At 42.4% G+C, this 19,775-nt stretch overlaps 1 protein-coding gene and 1 non-coding gene across 3 annotated transcripts in view; both read right to left on the bottom strand.

The window, feature by feature from the left end:
- The window catches only part of LOC139411617 (solute carrier family 12 member 4-like), a 61,073-nt gene extending 55,950 nt beyond the window's left edge, over positions 1-5,123 (bottom strand). For both annotated transcript variants that reach the window (XR_011634613.1, XM_071158200.1), the window contains exon 1: positions 4,391-5,123. Coding sequence is in view for 1 of the 2 variants with exons in the window: in XM_071158200.1 (XP_071014301.1) it covers positions 4,391-4,529 (139 nt within the window). In the remaining variant the exon portion in view is untranslated. The remainder of the gene's footprint in view (positions 1-4,390) is intronic.
- A 10,846-nt stretch (positions 5,124-15,969) lies between these two features.
- LOC139412499 (U7 small nuclear RNA) lies at positions 15,970-16,024 on the bottom strand. The gene has a single exon (XR_011634693.1). It is a non-coding gene; the product is annotated as a U7 small nuclear RNA (small nuclear RNA).
- Between the last annotated feature and the right edge of the window lie 3,751 nt (positions 16,025-19,775).

Genomic DNA, 19,775 nt, shown 5'->3' with positions numbered 1-19,775 from the left:
AGATTGTGAACACTAGATTGTGAGCACAAGATTATGAACACTAGATTGTGAACACTAGATTGTAAACACTAGATTGTAAACACTAGATTGTAAACACTAGATTCTGAACACTAGATTGTGAACACTAGATTGTGAACACTAGATTGTGAACACTAGATTGTGAGCACTAGATTGTGAACACAAGATTATGAACACTAGATTGTGAACACTAGATTGTAAACACTAGATTGTGAGCACTAGATTGTGAGCACTAGATTATGAACACTAGATTGTGAACACTAGATTGTAAGCACTAGATTGTGAGCACTAGATTGTAAACACTAGATTCTGAACACTAGATTGTGAACACTAGATTGTAAACACTAGATTGTGAACACTAGATTGTGAACACTAGATTGTGAACACTAGATTGTAAACACTAGATTGTGAACACTAGATTATGAACACTAGATTGTGAACACTAGATTGTAAGCACTAGATTGTGAGCACTAGATTGTAAACACTAGATTCTGAACACTAGATTGTGAACACTAGATTGTAAACACTAGATTGTGAACACTAGATTGTGAACACTAGATTGTGAACACTAGATTGTAAACACTAGATTGTGAACACTAGATTGTGAACACTAGATTGTGAACACTAGATTGTGAACACTAGATTGCGAACACTAGATTGTGAACACTAGATTGTGAACACTAGATTCTGAACACTAGATTGTGAACACTAGATTGTGAACACTAGATTGTGAACACTAGATTGTGAACACTAGATTGTGAACACTAGATTGTAAACACTAGATTGTGAACACTAGATTGTGAACACTAGATTGTGAACACTAGATTGTAAACACTAGATTCTGAACACTAGATTGTGAACACTAGATTGTGAACACTAGATTGTGAACACTAGATTGTAAACACTAGATTGTGAACACTAGATTGTGAACACTAGATTGTAAACATTAGATTGTAAACACTAGATTATGAGCACTAGATTGTGAACACTAGATTGTAAACACTAGATTGTGAACACTAGATTGTAAACACTAGATTCTGAACACTAGATTGTAAACACTAGATTGTGAACACTAGATTGTGAACACTAGATTGTAAACACTAGATTGTAAACACTAGATTGTGAACACTAGATTGTAAACACTAGATTGTAAACACTAGATTGTGAACACTAGATTGTAAACACTAGATTGTAAACATTAGATTGTAAACACTAGATTGTAAACACTAGATTGTAAACACTAGATTATGAACACTAGATTGTGAACACTAGATTGTAAACACTAGATTGTAAACACTAGATTATGAACACTAGATTGTGAACACTAGATTGTGAACACTAGATTGTAAACACTAGATTATGATCACTAGATTGTGAACACTAGATTGTAAACACTAGATTGTGAACACTAGATTGTAAACACTAGATTATGAACACTAGATTGTAAACACTAGATTGTGAACACTAGATTGTGAACACTAGATTGTAAACACTAGATTGTAAACACTAGATTGTGAGCACTAGATTGTAAACACTAGATTCTGAACACTAGATTGTAAACACTAGACTATGAACACGAGATTGTGAACACTAGATTGTGAACACTAGATTGTGAACACTAGATTCTGAACACTAGATTGTAAACACTAGATTGTGAACACTAGATTGTGAACACTAGATTGTGAACACTAGATTGTGAACACTAGATTTGCTTTGTTTCACTTTGTATTTCAGTTTGTTCCCAGGCCAAAATCCAACAAAACAAGTCATGAATGAATTCCATACCAATTCCATTCCAAAGATGTCCCATAATTCCAGGGTGTTTGAGATTATGATGATGATATCAGTCCTGTGGTCTAGTGGAGAATATCTCTACGGCATAGGTTCCCGCCACATGCAGGGACACAGTCACAAAGATGTGCACCACAAACGTACACACACGCATTCTCCCTGCCCACGCTTTCTCCCTGCCCACGCTTTCTCCCTGCCCACGCATTCAACCTGCCCACGCATTCTCCCTGCCCACGCATTCTCCCTGCCCACGCTTTCTCCCTGCCCACGCTTTCTCCCTGCCCACGCTTTCTCCCTGCCCACGCATTCAACCTGCCCACGCATTCTCCCTGCCCACGCATTCTCCCTGCCCACGCTTTCTCCCTGCCCACACTTTCTCCCTGCCCACGCTTTCTCCCTGCCCACGCATTCTCCCTGCCCACGCTTTCTCCCTGCCCACGCATTCTCCCTGCCCACGCATTCTCCCTGCCCACGCATTCTCCCTGCCCACGCATTCTCCCTGCCCACGCATTCTCCCTGCCCACGCTTTCTCCCTGCCCACACATTCTCCCTGCCCACGCTTTCTCCCTGCCCACGCATTCTCCCTGCCCACGCATTCTCCCTGGCCACGCATTCTCCCTGCCCATAAAACTGCTCAACCAATAATAACTATCTTGGAAACAATAGTAATTAATTCCAGGCCAGAACATTGAGCACCCACTTCCTCTATAACTCAGTACTGTGTGCACACCCGGTGATGGAGGTGTATTCACTACCCTGGCAGTAATGGATGGAAGGCCATGCAGGGGTAGGTCTGTGTGCCCGGCTGGCCTGCCTGTGATGGGGGTGTATTCATTACCCTGGCAGTAATGGATGGAAGGCCATGCAGGGCTAGGTCTGTGTGCCCGGCCGGCCAGCCTGTGATGGTGGTGTATTCATTACCCTGGCAGTAATGGATGGAAGGCCAGGCAGGGGTAGGTCTGTGTGCCCGGCTGGCCAGCCTGTGATGGTGGTGTATTCATTACCCTGGCAGTAATGGATGGAAGGCCAGGCAGGGGTAGGTCTGTGTGCCCGGCTGGCCTGCCTGTGATGGGGGTGTATTCATTACCCTGGCAGTAATGGATGGAAGGCCAGGCAGGGGTAGGTCTGTGTGCCCGGCCGGCCAGCCTGTGATGGTGGTGTATTCATTACCCTGGCAGTAATGGATGGAAGGCCAGGCAGGGGTAGGTCTGTGTGCCCGGCCGGCCAGCCTGTGATGGTGGTGTATTCATTACCCTGGCAGTAATGGATGGAAGGCCAGGCAGGGGTAGGTCTGTGTGCCCGGCCGGCCAGCCTGTGATGGTGGTATATTCATTACCCTGGCAGTAATGGATGGAAGGCCAGGCAGGGGTAGGTCTGTGTGCCCGGCCAGCCAGCCTGTGATGGGGGTATATTCATTACCCTGGCAGTAATGGATGGAAGGCCAGGCAGGGGTAGGTCTGTGTGCCCGGCCGGCCAGCCTGTGATGGTGGTATATTCATTACCCTGGCAGTAATGGATGGAAGGCCAGGCAGGGGTAGGTCTGTGTGCCCGGCCAGCCAGCCTGTGATGGTGGTATATTCATTACCCTGGCAGTAATGGATGGAAGGCCAGGCAGGGGTAGGTCTGTGTGCCCGGCCAGCCAGCCTGTGATGGTGGTATATTCATTACCCTGGCAGTAATGGATGGAAGGCCAGGCAGGGGTAGGTCTGTGTGCCCGGCCAGCCAGCCTGTGGTTTTGTGTGGGTGCTTCATTATGAGGCAGCTCCCTTTTATTAAAGCTCTCCTTTCTCTCCCTCATTCAGCAGACTCACGCCTGGTCGGTTCCCATGTCAGCCTTGCATATCAGCAGTCTCATATAATCCTGCCCCCCGGCTACAAACTCCTCTCCTCTCCACCTAGGAGTGGTTTATCCACTTTCCCAAACTTGATACAGAAGCGAATTGAGAAACTGAAAGAGGGAAAAGAAAGAAAAGGGAAAAAAAACTGTTTCTCACTGGTTTAACAGCCTGCTCAACCCCTGTGTGTGAAAAGAAATAAACGCTTTGCACAAAGATTGCTCCATCTTTTGTCAGATGGAACACTTGAGGCCTAAGCAGGGCTGGTCCCCCTGCCTCTCTGCCCCCTCTACCCCCTCCTCCTCACCCCCACCCTCGCCCTCCAATTATGTTCCCTTTGTCACCACAGACATATTTGGCATGAGGGGGCTCATGATGGGGTAATCTTCCTGAGTCTGTCCTGAATCTCTGAAATCCCACGATAACACCCCACAGAAAATTCCCTGAGCTGTCAAAAATAGGCTGGAAAACTATCTTCAAGGAAAGGAAATCTGCCAGGTAGGTTGGAGGATTGCCATGGTAAACATACAACCAGCTGTTCTGTCTCAGCCAGCCCCCAGGACAATGTAAAGCATTCCCACAACTTCTCCTCAGGTCACACTCATAACAACACACTATAGAAAACATCTCAGTTGTCTGTCTGTTCTTCCAAGCAGTTCTTAGTTAACAAGACAACTATGTTGTTCTACTTTGTAAAGAGTTGAGAGGAACAGTTTTCTGAGGAAGAGCGAGAGAGAGAGACTCACCATCAGAGCTGACAGTGTCTAGATGTCCAGGGTGTCCCCCCTGTCCTGTGTCTCTGTAGTCCACCCAGTTAATTCCTTCCAGACTGTCATAGTTGGACGTAGCGCTGTCCTCTACCGGTACCACTGTGAAATGGGGCATGTTTTCATATGCTGGTTAGGCCCTGATGCTAATAATCCCCAGTATCTCCGGATAGGCTTTCAGCAGCTAGCGGTTAGTGCTGTCCTGCCAGCCTTGATCAGCCAGCTCAACTCCCAGGCAGTCAGTCAGTCCTACTAATCTCAGCAGCATTCCACTACCCTGCGCTCACTTCCTCTGAGCACATTACCATACCATAGCCCTGCCCCCTCTACCAGCCCCGACCAGGCCGGCCTCCTGGGCTGCTTGTGTGAATAAAATAGGTGCTGCCTGTCATGTAGCCTGGGATACTCAGTCTGGCAGGGGAGGAGAGGACTCTGAGACACAGTCAGTGTCCCACTGTCGTCAGCACCACTGACTGATAGCATATACTCAGTTGTCATATACCCGGAGAGAGGGAGAAAAGAGGGACAGCAGGGAGACCCATTCCATGGATATGTTGTTAATTAACTCTCTCCACACTGAACACTCTCTCTCTCTCTCTCTCTCTCTCTCTCTCTCACACACACACACACACACACACACACACACACACACACACACACACACACACACACACACACACTCAGACAGGCAGACAAACAGTCCTCTGTGTATGTGGGTCTTTACCAAAACACACACACAACTCTGAGACGTGGCAGTTTGGAAAATAATCAAATAAACCACGTGTTTGAGAGAGAGAGAGAGAGAGAGAGAGAGAGAGAGAGAGAGAGAGAGAGAGAGAGAGAGAGAGAGAGAGAGAGAGAGAGAGAGAGAGAGAGAGAGAGAGAGAGAGAGAGATAAAGAGAGTCGAGAGAGGGAGTGAGAGAGAGAGAGCGAGACGGGGAGAGACGAGAGAGAATGAGAGAGAGAGAGAGATAAAAATAGACGAGAGAGAAAAGAGAGAGAGAGAGATAAAGAGAGTCGAGAGAGGGAGTGAGAGAGAGAGAGCGAGACGGAGAGAGACGAGAGGGAGTGAGAGAGAGAGAGAAAGTGTGTAACACAAACCCAGCGTTTGGCATAAGCAGAGGAAAATATGACACAGGGAACTACCCAACTCTCCCCCTCCTATTCTTACAAACAACATAATGCTGATGTCATATCAGCCTTTGACCTGAGGAACAGACAGCAACATACTCTGTATTCCTAAACTGTATAGGCCTACAATATAAATTATACTGCTTTCCTTTTAGGCCTTATAGCTGTAATACAATACAGTAAAATTATACAGTACAATTACTGTATACAGTAAAATAAACATGAACGGAATCTTTACAACAGAATCTTTACAGCGTCTTTACCACAACGACCCAACCCAAAGCATCAGTAACAGACTGCAGCTGGAAGAAAAACCTCATGTGCTCTCATGTCTTTGGTACTCCTCCCTAGAGCTGTATGGTTTGTTTTAACTTTCTAATCATTGTTTTTTGTTTGACATAAATTTAAAGTGAAATGTAGGGTACTGTGACATTAAAGTAACAATGTAAATTATAGGTAAGAGAATGTTGGCCTCCTGTAAATATAAATAACCATCTAATACAGTTTTACCCATAATGCAGAACAGGCCATTTTAGTTGTGAGTTTCATGGCATCTATTTAAGATATCAGGGAAACTAACCTTAAATAACGTCATCTCTTTCCTTCCCTCTTTCACTGAGAGCCAGAAGTCCCCAGGAAGACAGATCACAGGGCCTACAGCAGCCTGTAATTACAGAGGCCCATTAAACGTCCTATTTTAAGTCATTTGAGCTCTACTCTTCTGCTCTCTTTGGACTTCTGGGGCCTCTGTAGAAAACAGTGTCGCAGTTGGTAGAGCATGGCACTTACAAGTTGCAATACCAGGTTTATGGGTTCAATTCTTGTTGGGGTCACTCAAGACTCACCCGTACGGATATGTTTGTGCTCCCTCAATACTGTAAGTCACTTTGAATAAAAACATCTGCTAAATGGCACATACTATTATTATTATATTATGTAGTGGGTGTCATGGGTTTACATATTTACCCTCTTCTATCTTATTGCACAACAGCCAAACTGACTGTTTTCGGTTTATGGTTCACAGTTCAATGACTGTGTTAGGAAATTAAACAGTCTGACTTTCTTGTGTAATCCAGGCAATATTGGCAATGTCACATATCGTACTTTGGCCTGCCTTGTAACAGTAACAATAATAAGCAGAACAGTTCAATATACAGTACATTGTGTCTTTAAGTTCAATTCAGTAATACAGAATCAGTTTCAATAGACCTTTTTGGGTCAAAATATCAGACCTGGGTCCAAATACTATTTCAAATATCTCAATTACTTTCACATACATTCGAAGTAAGTATTCAGATATATTTGATTTGAAAAGACAATTAGTTGAAAATGTTTATGTATTTGGAAAGACACTTGGAAAGTTTTTGAAATACTCAAATACACTGATTCAAATACACTCCCATGCAGGTATTTGAAAATAGTATTTGAAATAAGTATTTGAAAATCCTGTCAAATACAATTTGGCAGACTTTTTGGTTTTTACAAGTAACTATTAAAATACTCATACAAAAGTACTTGTTTGGGCTGTGTATTTGAACATATTTAAATACCAGATATCAGGTCTGCAAAATATACTTTGACAAAAAATGACTCCGAATGAAAGCGGTGGTCCTTTGTCGAACATTCGGTAGCACTTTACTTTACAGCCCGGAATAAAGTGATTACATGGTAACAGCATGGTAACAAGTTAGTTACTCACAGTTCATTCATTCAGTAGTATTACCCAGCCCTCTAAACTAATTGTCACCTCTGTGTCTCCCCAGCTCCCCATCAAACATTTCCCAGTTCTTCACACAGACTCTCTCTCTCTCGTCTTCACTGACAGAAGCCTTTGACGTAGTAGAGGAGAGGTTTTTCCTAACTACTCGCCTACGTTGCATTTACCATGCCTGTCCTGGAGTGTAATTGCCACCGGGATGCCAGTGAAAGGCCATGTAAGCTTTGGCCCGGACTGCCCAGCCTCAGCCTGCCAAGCCCTAACCCAAGCCCCAGCCACAGTCCCAGCCCCTGCTCCAGCCCCAACCACTGCTCCAGCCCCAGTCCCAGCCACTGCTCCAGCCCCTGCTCCAGCCCCAACCACTGCTCCAGCCCCAGTCCCAGCCGCTGCTCCAGCCCCAACCACTGCTCCAGTCCCAGCCGCTGCTCCAGCCCCAACCACTGCTCCAGCCCCAGTCCCAGCCGCTGCTCCAGCCCCAACCACTGCTCCAGCCCCAGTCCCAGCCGCTGCTCCAGCCCCAACCACTGCTCCAACCCCAGTCTCAGCCGCTGCTCCATCCCCAACCACTGCTCCAGCCCCAGTCCCAGCCGCTGCTCCAGCCCCAACCACTGCTCCAGCCCCAGTCCCAGCCGCTGCTCCAGCCCCAACCACTGCTCCAGCCCCAGTCCCAGCCGCTGCTCCAGCCCCAGCTCCTAGGCACAACCCCAGCTTCAGCCCACTGCTCACTGTGTACGGCACATTTCAAACTCATTCCACGGCGGGCCGAGTGTCTGCAGGTTTTTTGCTCTTTCCTTGTACTTGATTGATGAAGTCACTAATTAGTAAGGAACTCCCCTCACCTGGTTGTCTAGGACTTAATTGAAAGGAAAAAACAAAACCAGCAGACACAATGGAATGACTTTGACACCCCTGGTGTGCGGTAAGTGCAGCGTCAATGAACACTAGGTTTACTAGGGACAGACGCACTCAGCTCTCCCACTCATAGTGACCCAGTCATGGGGAAAAAGCTCCTGTAAACAGGGGTCAGCTTATTCACAGCAGGAAGTGACTTGACTAAAGGAGCTGCTGGACATAGTTATCCACTGCACAATCTCTTGTATAGACCCAGTGTGGCGTTACCTCAGGGTAGAGCAGAGCTATGAACGTGTGCTGTGTGATGTGGTGCAGATCAGGGGGTTAGAGCAAGGCCACTGTTAACTTATGGTTAGAGTGCAAACAGAAGCTTTGAACAAGCAGCAAAGCCATGTGTGGGAGATAATTGATCAGTATGCTTATACTCTCGACACAATTTACTCTCACCTTTACTCACCTTTCTACATTTGATTTGGCAGACCCAAAAGCTCTTGATTAGTTGTCTGTGTCATCTTCTAGCGCCCTCTTTTGGATACATAACAAAGTATAGTACCTTGACAATCATGAATTAATTCTGTGCTTGACAGATATGTCTAAAGAAAGGCCCATACTAAAACAAACTATTGCTTTTAGACAACAAAGGCTTATTTTATCTTTAACAAGATTAAACAAACTCTGGGAATTATGTCATACAACTAACACTACAACTGACACTACCAACTGACACTACCAACTGAGAAGTAAACTTCAAGCAACGTTTAGGTGAGACTATAAACCAACTGTTCTGAACACACAAGTCTACAAGCCAGTGGGCAAATATATTCAAAGTGGTCAAGAACATTTCCCCCCAATAAGACTTCTACATCATTAACAGTAAACCTAGAGGTCAACAATATGACTTCTACATCATTAACAGTAAACCTAAAGGTCAACAATATGACTTCTACATCATTAACAGTAAACCTAGAGGTCAACAATATGACTTCTACATCATTAACAGTAAACCTAGAGGTCAACAATATGACTTCTACATCATTAACAGTAAACCTAGAGGTCAACAATAGGACTTCTACATCATTAACAGTACACCTAGAGGTCAACAATATGACTTCTACATAATTAACAGTAAACCTAGAGGTCAACAATAGGACTTCTATATCATTAACAGTAAACCTAGAGGTCAACAATAGGACTTCTACATCATTAACAGTAAACCTAGAGGTCAACAATAGGACTTCTACATCATTAACAGTAAACCTAGAGGTCAACAATATGACTTCTACATCATTAACAGTAAACCTAGAGGTCAACAATAGGACTTCTACATCATTAACAGTAAACCTAGAGGTCAACAATAGGACTTCTACATCATTAACAGTAAACCTAGAGGTCAACAATATGACTTCTACATCATTAACAGTAAACCTAGAGGTCAACAATATGACTTCTACATCATTAACAGTAACCCTAGAGGTCAACAATAGGACTTCTACATCATTAACAGTAAACCTAGAGGTCAACAATAGGACTTCTACATCATTAACAGTAAACCTAGAGGTCAACAATAGGACTTCTACATCATTACCAGTAAACCTAGAGGTCAACAATAGGACTTCTACATCATTAACAGTAAACCTAGAGGTCAACGATATGACTTCTACATCATTAACAGTAAACCTAGAGGTCAACGATAGGACTTCTACATCATTAACAGTAAACCTAGAGGTCAACAATAGGACTTCTACATCAGTAACAGTAAACCTAGAGGTCAACAATAGGACTTCTACATCATTAACAGTAAACCTAGAGGTCAACAATAGGACTTCTACATCAGTAACAGTAAACCTAGATGTCAATAATAGGACTTCTACATCAGTAACAGTAAACCTAGAGGTCAATAATAGGACTTCTACATCAGTAACAGTAAACCTAGAGGTCAATAATAGGACTTCTACATCAGTAACAGTAAGCCTAGAGGTCAACAGTAGGACTTCTACATCATTAACAGTAAGCCTAGATGTCAATCGGTGTTTAGTGTAAATCCCATGTCACAACTTTAAGTTAAAGATGCAGTCTGGGATCTTAAGCACAACACATTTGTAACATATTGTATGAATTGGATTCCTAACATAACGTACGAATTGCAAAAAAAATTCAACAACATATCATACGAAATGGATGACGTAATACACAATTGGATGACGTACTGTAGTACCCAAAAATGAGCACCACTTTCAAAGCTACTGTCTTAACCTATACAAAAGTTCTGGAGCATCACTTGAATGTTATGTGAGCTTTACTAACCCATTGATCAAAATGCTGTTCATTGTTGTTCTTGCCATTCTCCACCCCCGTCTCCTAATTGGTCAATGGTCACTGCCGGAATAGGAAAGATCGCAATTGCATACTCCTCAAGTCCTCTCTCCTTGCCTCCTTCTCAAAACCCATTGGAGGAGAAGGTTAGAGGGGAGGAACCTCTGGCATCCTCATCCAATGGGTTTTGAGAAGGAGATGAGGAGAGAAGAAGGAGGACACACAGAGTATGGAATTGAGATATTCCCATAGTCTACTGCCAGAACAATAAACAGGCGCGCAGTTCTAAATGAACCACTAGATGGAGGCATTTACATACACGTTATCATGTTAAAACCACACATCTGTTAGAGAAGAAAGGGTTTACTCACTCAACCACAGAGTATCTTTGACTCAACTCAACATGTATAGCAGTTAGATAGTAATATTTCTTTGAACTAGAAAATCTGGGACATTTAAGATGAACTTACCAATATGACCAATAATGCTCCTCGTTGACATTACAGAGCAGTGCAGTCAGGAGCTGACAATGAACAATAGATGGAGATCATGGTGTTATCCAGTATTAATATGTTTCATTCAGTAAAGAGTTATTGATAACAAAACACAGCCTGGGGAAATAATTATTAAAAAGATGAAAGATTGGTAATCTAGGAGAGGTCTAAATGTCACTGGATCATATTGGTTCTCATTGTTTTCTTAAATGAAATGGAACCTATACTTCAACATACAATACATAAGAGAAAGTCGTGACAAAAGTAACAGCTCTACATCATAGCTGTGATTTGTCAGTTGATAACTGTCAACATGATGTCTGTTGCCCTAGAATGATACATGAAGAGTGTCTACTACCCAGATGCAATTTCTCTATCTCCATCTCTCTCTCACACACACACACCTCCAGATGAATGATGGGGACCAGGGTGCTTCATTAAAAGCCTGCTGTTAGACAGACCGTGATTGCCAGCTGTGATTTCCACCTTCAATTGGATTTAACCTTTTAAAATGTACAGAGCCCATTTAATTTTAATCACAATTAAAATCAATTACATCACATTGTTGTTGTCTTGTCTGGTGTTGTTTTTCTCCTACTCTCTCTCTCTCTTTCTCAGTCTGTTCTGCATCTCTCTCAATATTACCATTCCAACCCTACCTGAGGGTAAACCTGTCTGGGTAGATTGCAGGCGATCAGTGTTTGTAATCAGGTTTGGTCTCCTCTCCTGCAGAGATGTGGCTGGTCATTGGGGCTGTGGCTGAACCGAGCGGTCAGACAGATGAGAAGCCTCAGTGCTGGCCAGAGCCATAAAGAAAAGGTCATCCCTGACAGCAACAACAGGCTAATTGACACACTGCAATTGAATGGCTTTTATTTATCTCACCAGGAAGGTAGGAGGAGTCAGATGGGCGCGTGTTCTCCTTTGTGCTTAATAATACAGACAACAAACACTGAAAGATGAACTTATGTGTGTTTCACCCTTTTCATGCCTGAAGGTTCCCACTAAGAACATATGTGTCGAGTGTCTCTCAATCAATCTAGATGGGTGCTATACACTGTAAGTAGTAGGACACTCCTTTGATTGTAAAGGACAGTGACCTAGTGTCTATCTGAGTGTATACACGTTTTGATTCATGTGTTGATATTTAAGATGGAGCCTATGTGTGACATCTATGCCCCCCTACAGAGTCCACCACCCCCCAGTCAGGCATTGCACATAGATGTGTGACATAGAGTCACCTAAAAAATGATTGACACCCTTGATAAAGACGAGCAAACAAGACTGTATAAAATAAAATATATAAATACTGAGCTATATTATACGCTCAACAAACATTTTAAAATTATATAATTTTTTACTAATACAATTGCTCAGGAAATATATTTTGTTTAACAAAATAATTAATAAAATAATTATCTAAAATATTTTGGGGAGCATGAAATATTCACTGAGTGTACAAAACATTAAGAACAGCTGCTGTTTCCATGACAGACAGACCAGGTGAATCCAGTTGAAAGTTATGATCCCTTATTGATGTCACTTGTTAAATCCACTTCAATCAGTGTAGATGAAGGGGAAGAGACAGGTTAAAGAAGTATTTTTAAGCCTTGAGACAACGGAGACATGGATTGTGTACCTGTGTCATTCAGAGGGTGAATGGACAAGACAAATCACTTAGGTACCTTTGAACAGGGTATGATAGTAGGAGCCAGGCTCACTGGTTTGTGTGAAGAACTGCAACGCTGCTGGGTTTTTCACGCTCAACGGTTACATTTTTTATTTGACCCCTTTTTCTCCAAAATGTCATGGTATCCAATTGGTAGTTACAGTCTTGTCACATCGCTGCAACTCCCGTACGGATTCGGGAGAGGCGAAGGTCGAGAGCCGTGCGTCCTTGAAACACAACCCAACCAAGCCGCATTACTTCTTGACAATGCCCACTTAACCCGGAAGCCAGCCGCATCAATGTGTCAGAGGAAACACCGTACACCTGGCGACTGTGTCAGCGTGCACTGCACCCGGCCAGCCACAGGAGTTGCTAGTGCGCGATAGGACAAGGACATCTCTGCCGGCCAACCCCTGCCTTAACCCGGATGACGCTGGGCAATTGAGTGTCGCCCCATGGGTCTCCCGATCGTGGCTGGCTCCGACAGAGCATGGACTCGCACCCAGAATCTCTAGCGGCACAGCTAGCACTGCGATGCAGTGCCTTAGACCACCGCGCCACTCGGGAGGCCCTCAACAGTTTTTGATAGTATTTTTTTTGCCAAATCATTTTGGAGTTGACTGTATCAGTAGGGTCTTCTTGCTCTTCCAGCTGACACCCAGTCACCCTTGGCTGTAGCATGGCTGACTCTGGCACAGTTCCCGCAGTTTACCGTTCAGCCCTCTGGGAGTTTCAGGGAGTGCCACAACACCACATTGTTGGCACTTACTAGTTCCTCCAGTTAGCTTAAACTGGCAAATGACATCTTGTTGATTTTCTCTATTCAATTATTTTCTCAAAAAAGAAAATCCTGTTTGACGGTTTTCCAGAATAATAACAAAGTTCTGGGCAAAGAAAAGTATTTTTGGAGAAAGTTTTGAACATCTATGGCCAACCAACCGATATTTGGTTGTGCACGTTTGTTTTCCAACTCATTGTATAATTTCACAACCCTGGGATAGAGTGTGTGTGATTTGTTTCCAGACATCTGTTTGGAGCGGGATAGACTTTTCCTGAGCTCTAGTACAAGTGTGGGTCAGCTTGCTCTTTGGTTGGAAAAGAGGATCCTTAATGGGGTGAATGAAGAGAAGGTGGGAGACACCTGGGAGAGGTAGGTTTGTTAGGTAGACCAGTTATTGGTTTGCTACGAAACCAATAACTAGCCTACGGATATTGTTGCACTCGCTTTGTGTAGGGGTCCTAGGCCTAGTTACATGGTCTGTAACCTGAATGAATGTGTGTATTTATGTGAGAAATCAGCGTATGCGCCTAGATGTTTAAGATACATGTGCCCAGGAAGACGGCAACCTAACCTTGGTCCAGGGCCAGCTCTGTCTATCTTGACCTCTTGATTGGCCAGTCAAAGCAGATTATTATTTGCTCACATGGTGAGAAAACATAAATATGTACAAAAGGGAAACTACAGGCATGCCCAAACTAAAGACTATACAACCAACAAAAGGCCTCCTGCCCACCAAACCAACCAGAAGCCTCACGGCTCTCCAAGCAAGCACTCTGGCTGATTACTGATTACACGTCTGATTACTGAGCACAGACACAGGTCGCCTTCCCCTGCTCAGACGATGCACCTATCAACCAATGGTTGCATGCCACGTCATCGACCAGATTGCTACAACATATGATGTGGTTAGATGATACGTAAAATAGCTATGCTGGCGTTGTAGGATCTGGCACGCGTCAGCAACATCTGGGCAGAGGAAGGTGCCCACACTGTAAACACAAACCCATGTCCCCTTGTCAATCGATCTTATTGTTTGATTGATATAAAATTGAAGTTGATTTATAGGATATTCTGCTTGATTATTAGGGAATTTTTAATGTATTTGATAGATTTGTACAATTGTATATTTTTGGGAAGTGGTAAATTAGGCTTTACACCGATTTATCAATCACTCTAACCATTTTCTCTGTGATGCCAAATAGCATTCCACACCAACCAATAAACCCTGCTTCAAATTAGTTACACAGCTGATCCTATTGTCACTATGAAAAGCTTTTGTGCATCTCTGATTGGTGATTCATTTGTATGTCTCATATAAGCAGCTGAAACTGGATGAAAAGTCCTATTATTAATTGTCAATTAATCAAATGACAGTTGTAGGGAGTTTTTTTCTCACTATGTGGGTGGGTTCTGACTCAGTAAGACTTAACATTGCTGGGGTACTTAAATCTCTTCACATCTGTAGGTCACACGGAGAGGCTTATAGGCACAAAGGAAATTAACCAAAATACGAACCAGAGGATTTCTAAAAGAAGCTGAAGTGTATAGTAGAGTATGATGTTTGAGACAGGGTGTTTAGAGTCAACAGACACACCCTAAGGAGCCCCTCAGAAATCTCATTTGACCTGACTGCTAGTGCCATTCTCCTGGTATGATGATTTCCCAGCCAGGTTACATTGATGCACATGGTAAAGTGCTGCCCTACGTAAGGGATGTTCAGGGACACTAACAGGGCTCAAACCTGGTAATGACAGCTTGCACTAGGTCTCGTCCAGCACATTGTGTACTTCCATAGATCAGGGCCTAAATGATCAAATATGCTCAGCGTGGAGTCAGTTCTTCAAAGTGAGGACATACAATTTAGAACATGTGCATACGCATCTATATAAAATTAATCACACATAGACTACAGGTCAAAAGTTTGGACACACCTACTTTTTTACTATTTTCTACATTGCAGAATAGTAGTGAAGACATCAAAACTATGAAATAACACATGGAATAATTTAGTAACCAAAAAAAAGCGTTAAACAAATCAAAATATATTTTATATTTGAGATTCTTCAAATAGCCACCATTTGCCTTGATGACAGCTTTGCACACTCTTGACCGGTAGTGTAAATTAATACATTATAACACATTTGATTTGTAAATCTAATTCAAAATCAAAAGAAAATGCACGTTTCCACATCATGTTCTGTTAATAAATTACAATATTGGTGTGAATTTCACACAATGATCAAATCTATGCATGAGAACATTTTACACATTTTAATTCTATAAACAAGATTTTCAAACCCAACCCAACCCAACCACCCACTATTACTTTCCCACCCACACCCACATGAAAAAATACTATAGTGTACTATGTTAGGAATACTATAAAAATATAAGAATACTAAGAATAATATAAAAATCACTATAGTGTTTTTGCAGACTTTATTGTGGTATTCGCTGTGGTGTTTTTGCGGACTGATACTGAAGTATTTTTTTTAAAGTATATACTATAGCAATTACTGTAGTGCTTTTGTGGACTGTAGTATACTGTAGTATTTACTGTAGTGTTTTTGGGGACATAGAACTGTGTCTGTGTGGGGGTGGGGGGCTTTCTCCTTGAGGAAACCTACTGGAGAAATACTAAAAGAGCAAATTGTCTATAACTTGTAGGTATCTAGGACTGGGTTCTGAACGGAGAGTTCAGAGCTTCTGCTCTTTTCTATAACCTGTATGGAATATACAGTTGAAGTTGGAAGTTTACATACACCTTAGCCAAATAGATTTAAACTCAGTTTTTCACAATTCCTGACATTTAATCCTAGTAAATATGCCCTGTTTTAGGTCAGTTAGGATCACCACTTTATTTTAAGAATGTGAAATGTCAGAATGATAGTAGAGAGAATGATTTATTTCAGCTTTTATTTCTTTCATCTCATTCCCAGTGGGTCAGAAGTTACATACACTCAATTAGTATTTGGTAGCATTGCCTTTAAATTGTTTATCTTGGGTCAAATGTTTCAGGTAGCCTTCCACAAGCTTCCCACAATACATTGGGTGAATTTTGGCCCATTCCTCCTGACAGAGCTGGTGTAACTGAGTCAGGTTTGTAGGCCTCCTTCCTCGCACACGGTTTTTCAGTTCTGCCCACACATTTTCTATGGGACTGAGGTCAGGGCTTTGTGATGGCCACTCCAACACCTTGACTTTGTTGTCCTTAAGCCAATTTGCCACAACTTTGGAAGTATGCTTGGGGTCATTGGCCATTTTGAAGACCCATGTTGCTTCAATATATCCACCTAATTTTCCATCCTCATGATGCCATCTATTTTGTGAAGTGCACCAGTCCTTCCTGCAGCAAAGCACCCCCACAACATGATGCTGCCACCCCAATGCTTCACGGTTGGGATGGTGTCCTCGGCTTGCAAGCCTCCCCCTTTTTCCTCCAAACATAACGATGGTCATTATGGCCAAACAGTTCTACTTTTGTTTCATCAGACCAGAGGACATTTCTCCAAAAATTACAATCTTTGTCCCCACGTGCAGTTGCAAACCGTAGTCTGGCTTTTTTATGGTGGTTTTGGAGAAGTGGCTTCTTCTTTGCTGAGCGGGAAGTCTTTTACTGTGGATATAGATACTTTTGTACCTGTTTCCTCCAGCATCGTCACAAGGTCCTTTGCTGTTGTTCTAGGATTGATTTGCACTTTTCGCACCAAAGTACGTTCATCTCTAGGAGACAGAACACGTCTCCTCCTGAGTGGTATGATGGCTGTGTGGTCCCATGGTGTTTATACTTGCATACTATTGTTCGTACAGATGAACGTGGTACTTTCAGGTGTTTGTAAATTTCTCCCAATGATGAACCAGACTTGTGTAGGTCTACAACTTTTTTTTTTCTGATTTCTTTAGATTTTCCCATGATGTCAAGGAAAGAGGCACTGAGTTTGAAGGTAGGCCTTGAAATACATCCACAGGTACACCTCCAATTGACGTCAATTAGCCTATCAGAAGCTTCTAAAGCCATGACATAATTTTCTGGAATTTTCCAAGCTGTTTAAAGGCATAGTCAATTTAGTGTATGTAAACTTCTGACCCACTGGAATTGTGATACAGTGAATTATAAGTGAAATAATCTGCCTGTCAACAATTGTTGGAAAAATGACTTGTGTCATACACAAAGTAGATGTCCTAACCGACTTGTCAAAACTATAGTTTGTTAACCATAAATGTGTAGAGTGGTTGAAAAACGAGTTTTAATGACTCCAACATAAGTCTATGTAAGGGCAAATGCAAATGAAATACTGTAGTATTTAATCTAGTAATTTAAAAATGTGTTTTTTAAATGTTTTATTTTACCTTTATTTATAGAGGGTTTTTTCTCATTGAGATAACATCTCTTTTCCAAGAGAGACCTGGTCCAATAGCAGCAGAGGGAACAATGTTTCAGACAAAACAACTTACATACACTAACACAACATGAAACAAAACTATAAACACACATACAGTACAACAAACATTTTACATTTAAAAACACAAACATCTTGACTAAAAACAGCTGGCCTAAAAACAATTACACTCTTCTATGATATATACATTGAGCTTCCTTATCAAGTTCTCTACATGCACAGTGAAGCTCGGCTTATCATCAACCCACACACCCAAATATTTTTACACTTTAACTTGCTCAATAGTATGTCCAGCCAATGTTGCAATGACATGATTTTTAACATGCCTGGCATTTGAAAATACCATGCATTTTGTTTTACCCGAATTTTGAATTAGCTTTAAATCACACAGATTCTGTTGCATGATGTTAAATGCTCTTTGGGCATTTTCACAAGCTAAATATAAACTACTACCACTTGAATAATGAACAGTATCATATGCATAAAAATGAACATCTGCTGTTTCAATAAGATCCCCAATGATGTTGATATACAAAATGAACAACAGTGGGCCCAAAATAGAACCTTGCGGAACACCTGAGCATGCCTCTATGGACTCAGATTTACAACCATCCACCATTACACAATGTGTACAATTTGATAGGTAATTTATAAACCAATCTAGAGCATGACCAGTAATTCCATAACATTTTAACCTTGGCACTAACACAGCAAGGTCCACGGTGTCAAAAGCCTTCGACAAATCAATAAAATCAGACACACAATGTAACTTCTTATCAAGAGCACAGTTGATGTCATTTAAATGTTGCTGAAACAGTGCTGTGGCCAGACCTAAAACCTGATTGCATTCCATTTAAGATGTTGTTTTCTTGGAAGTAGGTCTTTAGCTGCCTACTAACTAAGGAATCCAGTACATTTGACAGTACAGACAATTTTGATATGGGTCGATAGTTGTCAATAGGCAGTACAAAAGCAGATTTCCATAACTTGGGGATTTCCTTAACATCAAGCAGGTTAAAAATACATGTTAAGGGGGAGCAATGATGTCTGCAGCTAGGTGCAGGAGGCAGGGGCCTAGTTCATCAGGGCCAGGGGATTAAAAAATATCTATATTTATTTCAGGGCTTTACACACTTCTGAAACAGAGAAGGATGAAAAGGAGAACCTGGTGAAGGAGTGCACAGGGGTGTCAGGTAAATTCATAGGGGGCTCAATTATACCTTTGCGGACTATAGTGTTTTTGCAGACATTTCTGTAGTATTTAATACAATGTTTTTTGGGGATAATACTGTAGTATTTACTATAGTATTCTACAGTATACTGCAAAATTCTATACTAAGTTGTTCACATGATCGAGGGATATTAGTGTGTAGTATAGTATTCTACATTATACTACAGTTTACTACATAATTCTATAGTAAGTACTGTAGTATTCCATAGAAAACTTTAGTATTTTTTAATGTGGGCTAAATCTATAAAGAAACAAGTGCTGAAGCCTAAGTTCATATTACAAGTGCATGGAAATCAACTTGAATGCCATATAACTTTGGCAATGCATGCATTTCATTTAATCTCAAAAACATATTGAAAACAGTCTAAAGTGAAGTGACCTACTCATCCTAGCTCAAACAATATTTCTCCACTCTTTTGCCTGAGTCACTTGGACTGAGCCTGAATGGCCAGGCAGAGTTGGACCTGCCTCTGCTCTTTCCAGGGTTAAGAGATGGGGTGGTTCTCCAATGGCAGGGCAGGCCTGGAAGATGGAGAGCGGTGTGGACAGAGAGCATAGGGGTCCCTGGCTGGCTGTGGTCCTAGAGGAGGCTGGAGCCTTTCTGGACTGTTGTGAGAGACATTTCACGTCTCATCAACCTCATCTGATCTGAGATCAGGATCTAGCTGGCCCATGGAGAGAAGAGGCCCTGGGGCAGAGGGAAGATGGAAGGAAGGAAGAGAGGGAGAGGAAGGGAAGGAGGCAGGCGGGTAGGCAGATGGACGGACAGATGCTG

Source organism: Oncorhynchus clarkii, chromosome 6 (assembly GCF_045791955.1).
Source record: "Oncorhynchus clarkii lewisi isolate Uvic-CL-2024 chromosome 6, UVic_Ocla_1.0, whole genome shotgun sequence".
NCBI classification, from domain to species: Eukaryota; Metazoa; Chordata; class Actinopteri; order Salmoniformes; family Salmonidae; genus Oncorhynchus; species Oncorhynchus clarkii.
This window is presented reverse-complemented; position numbering and strand designations above follow the sequence as displayed.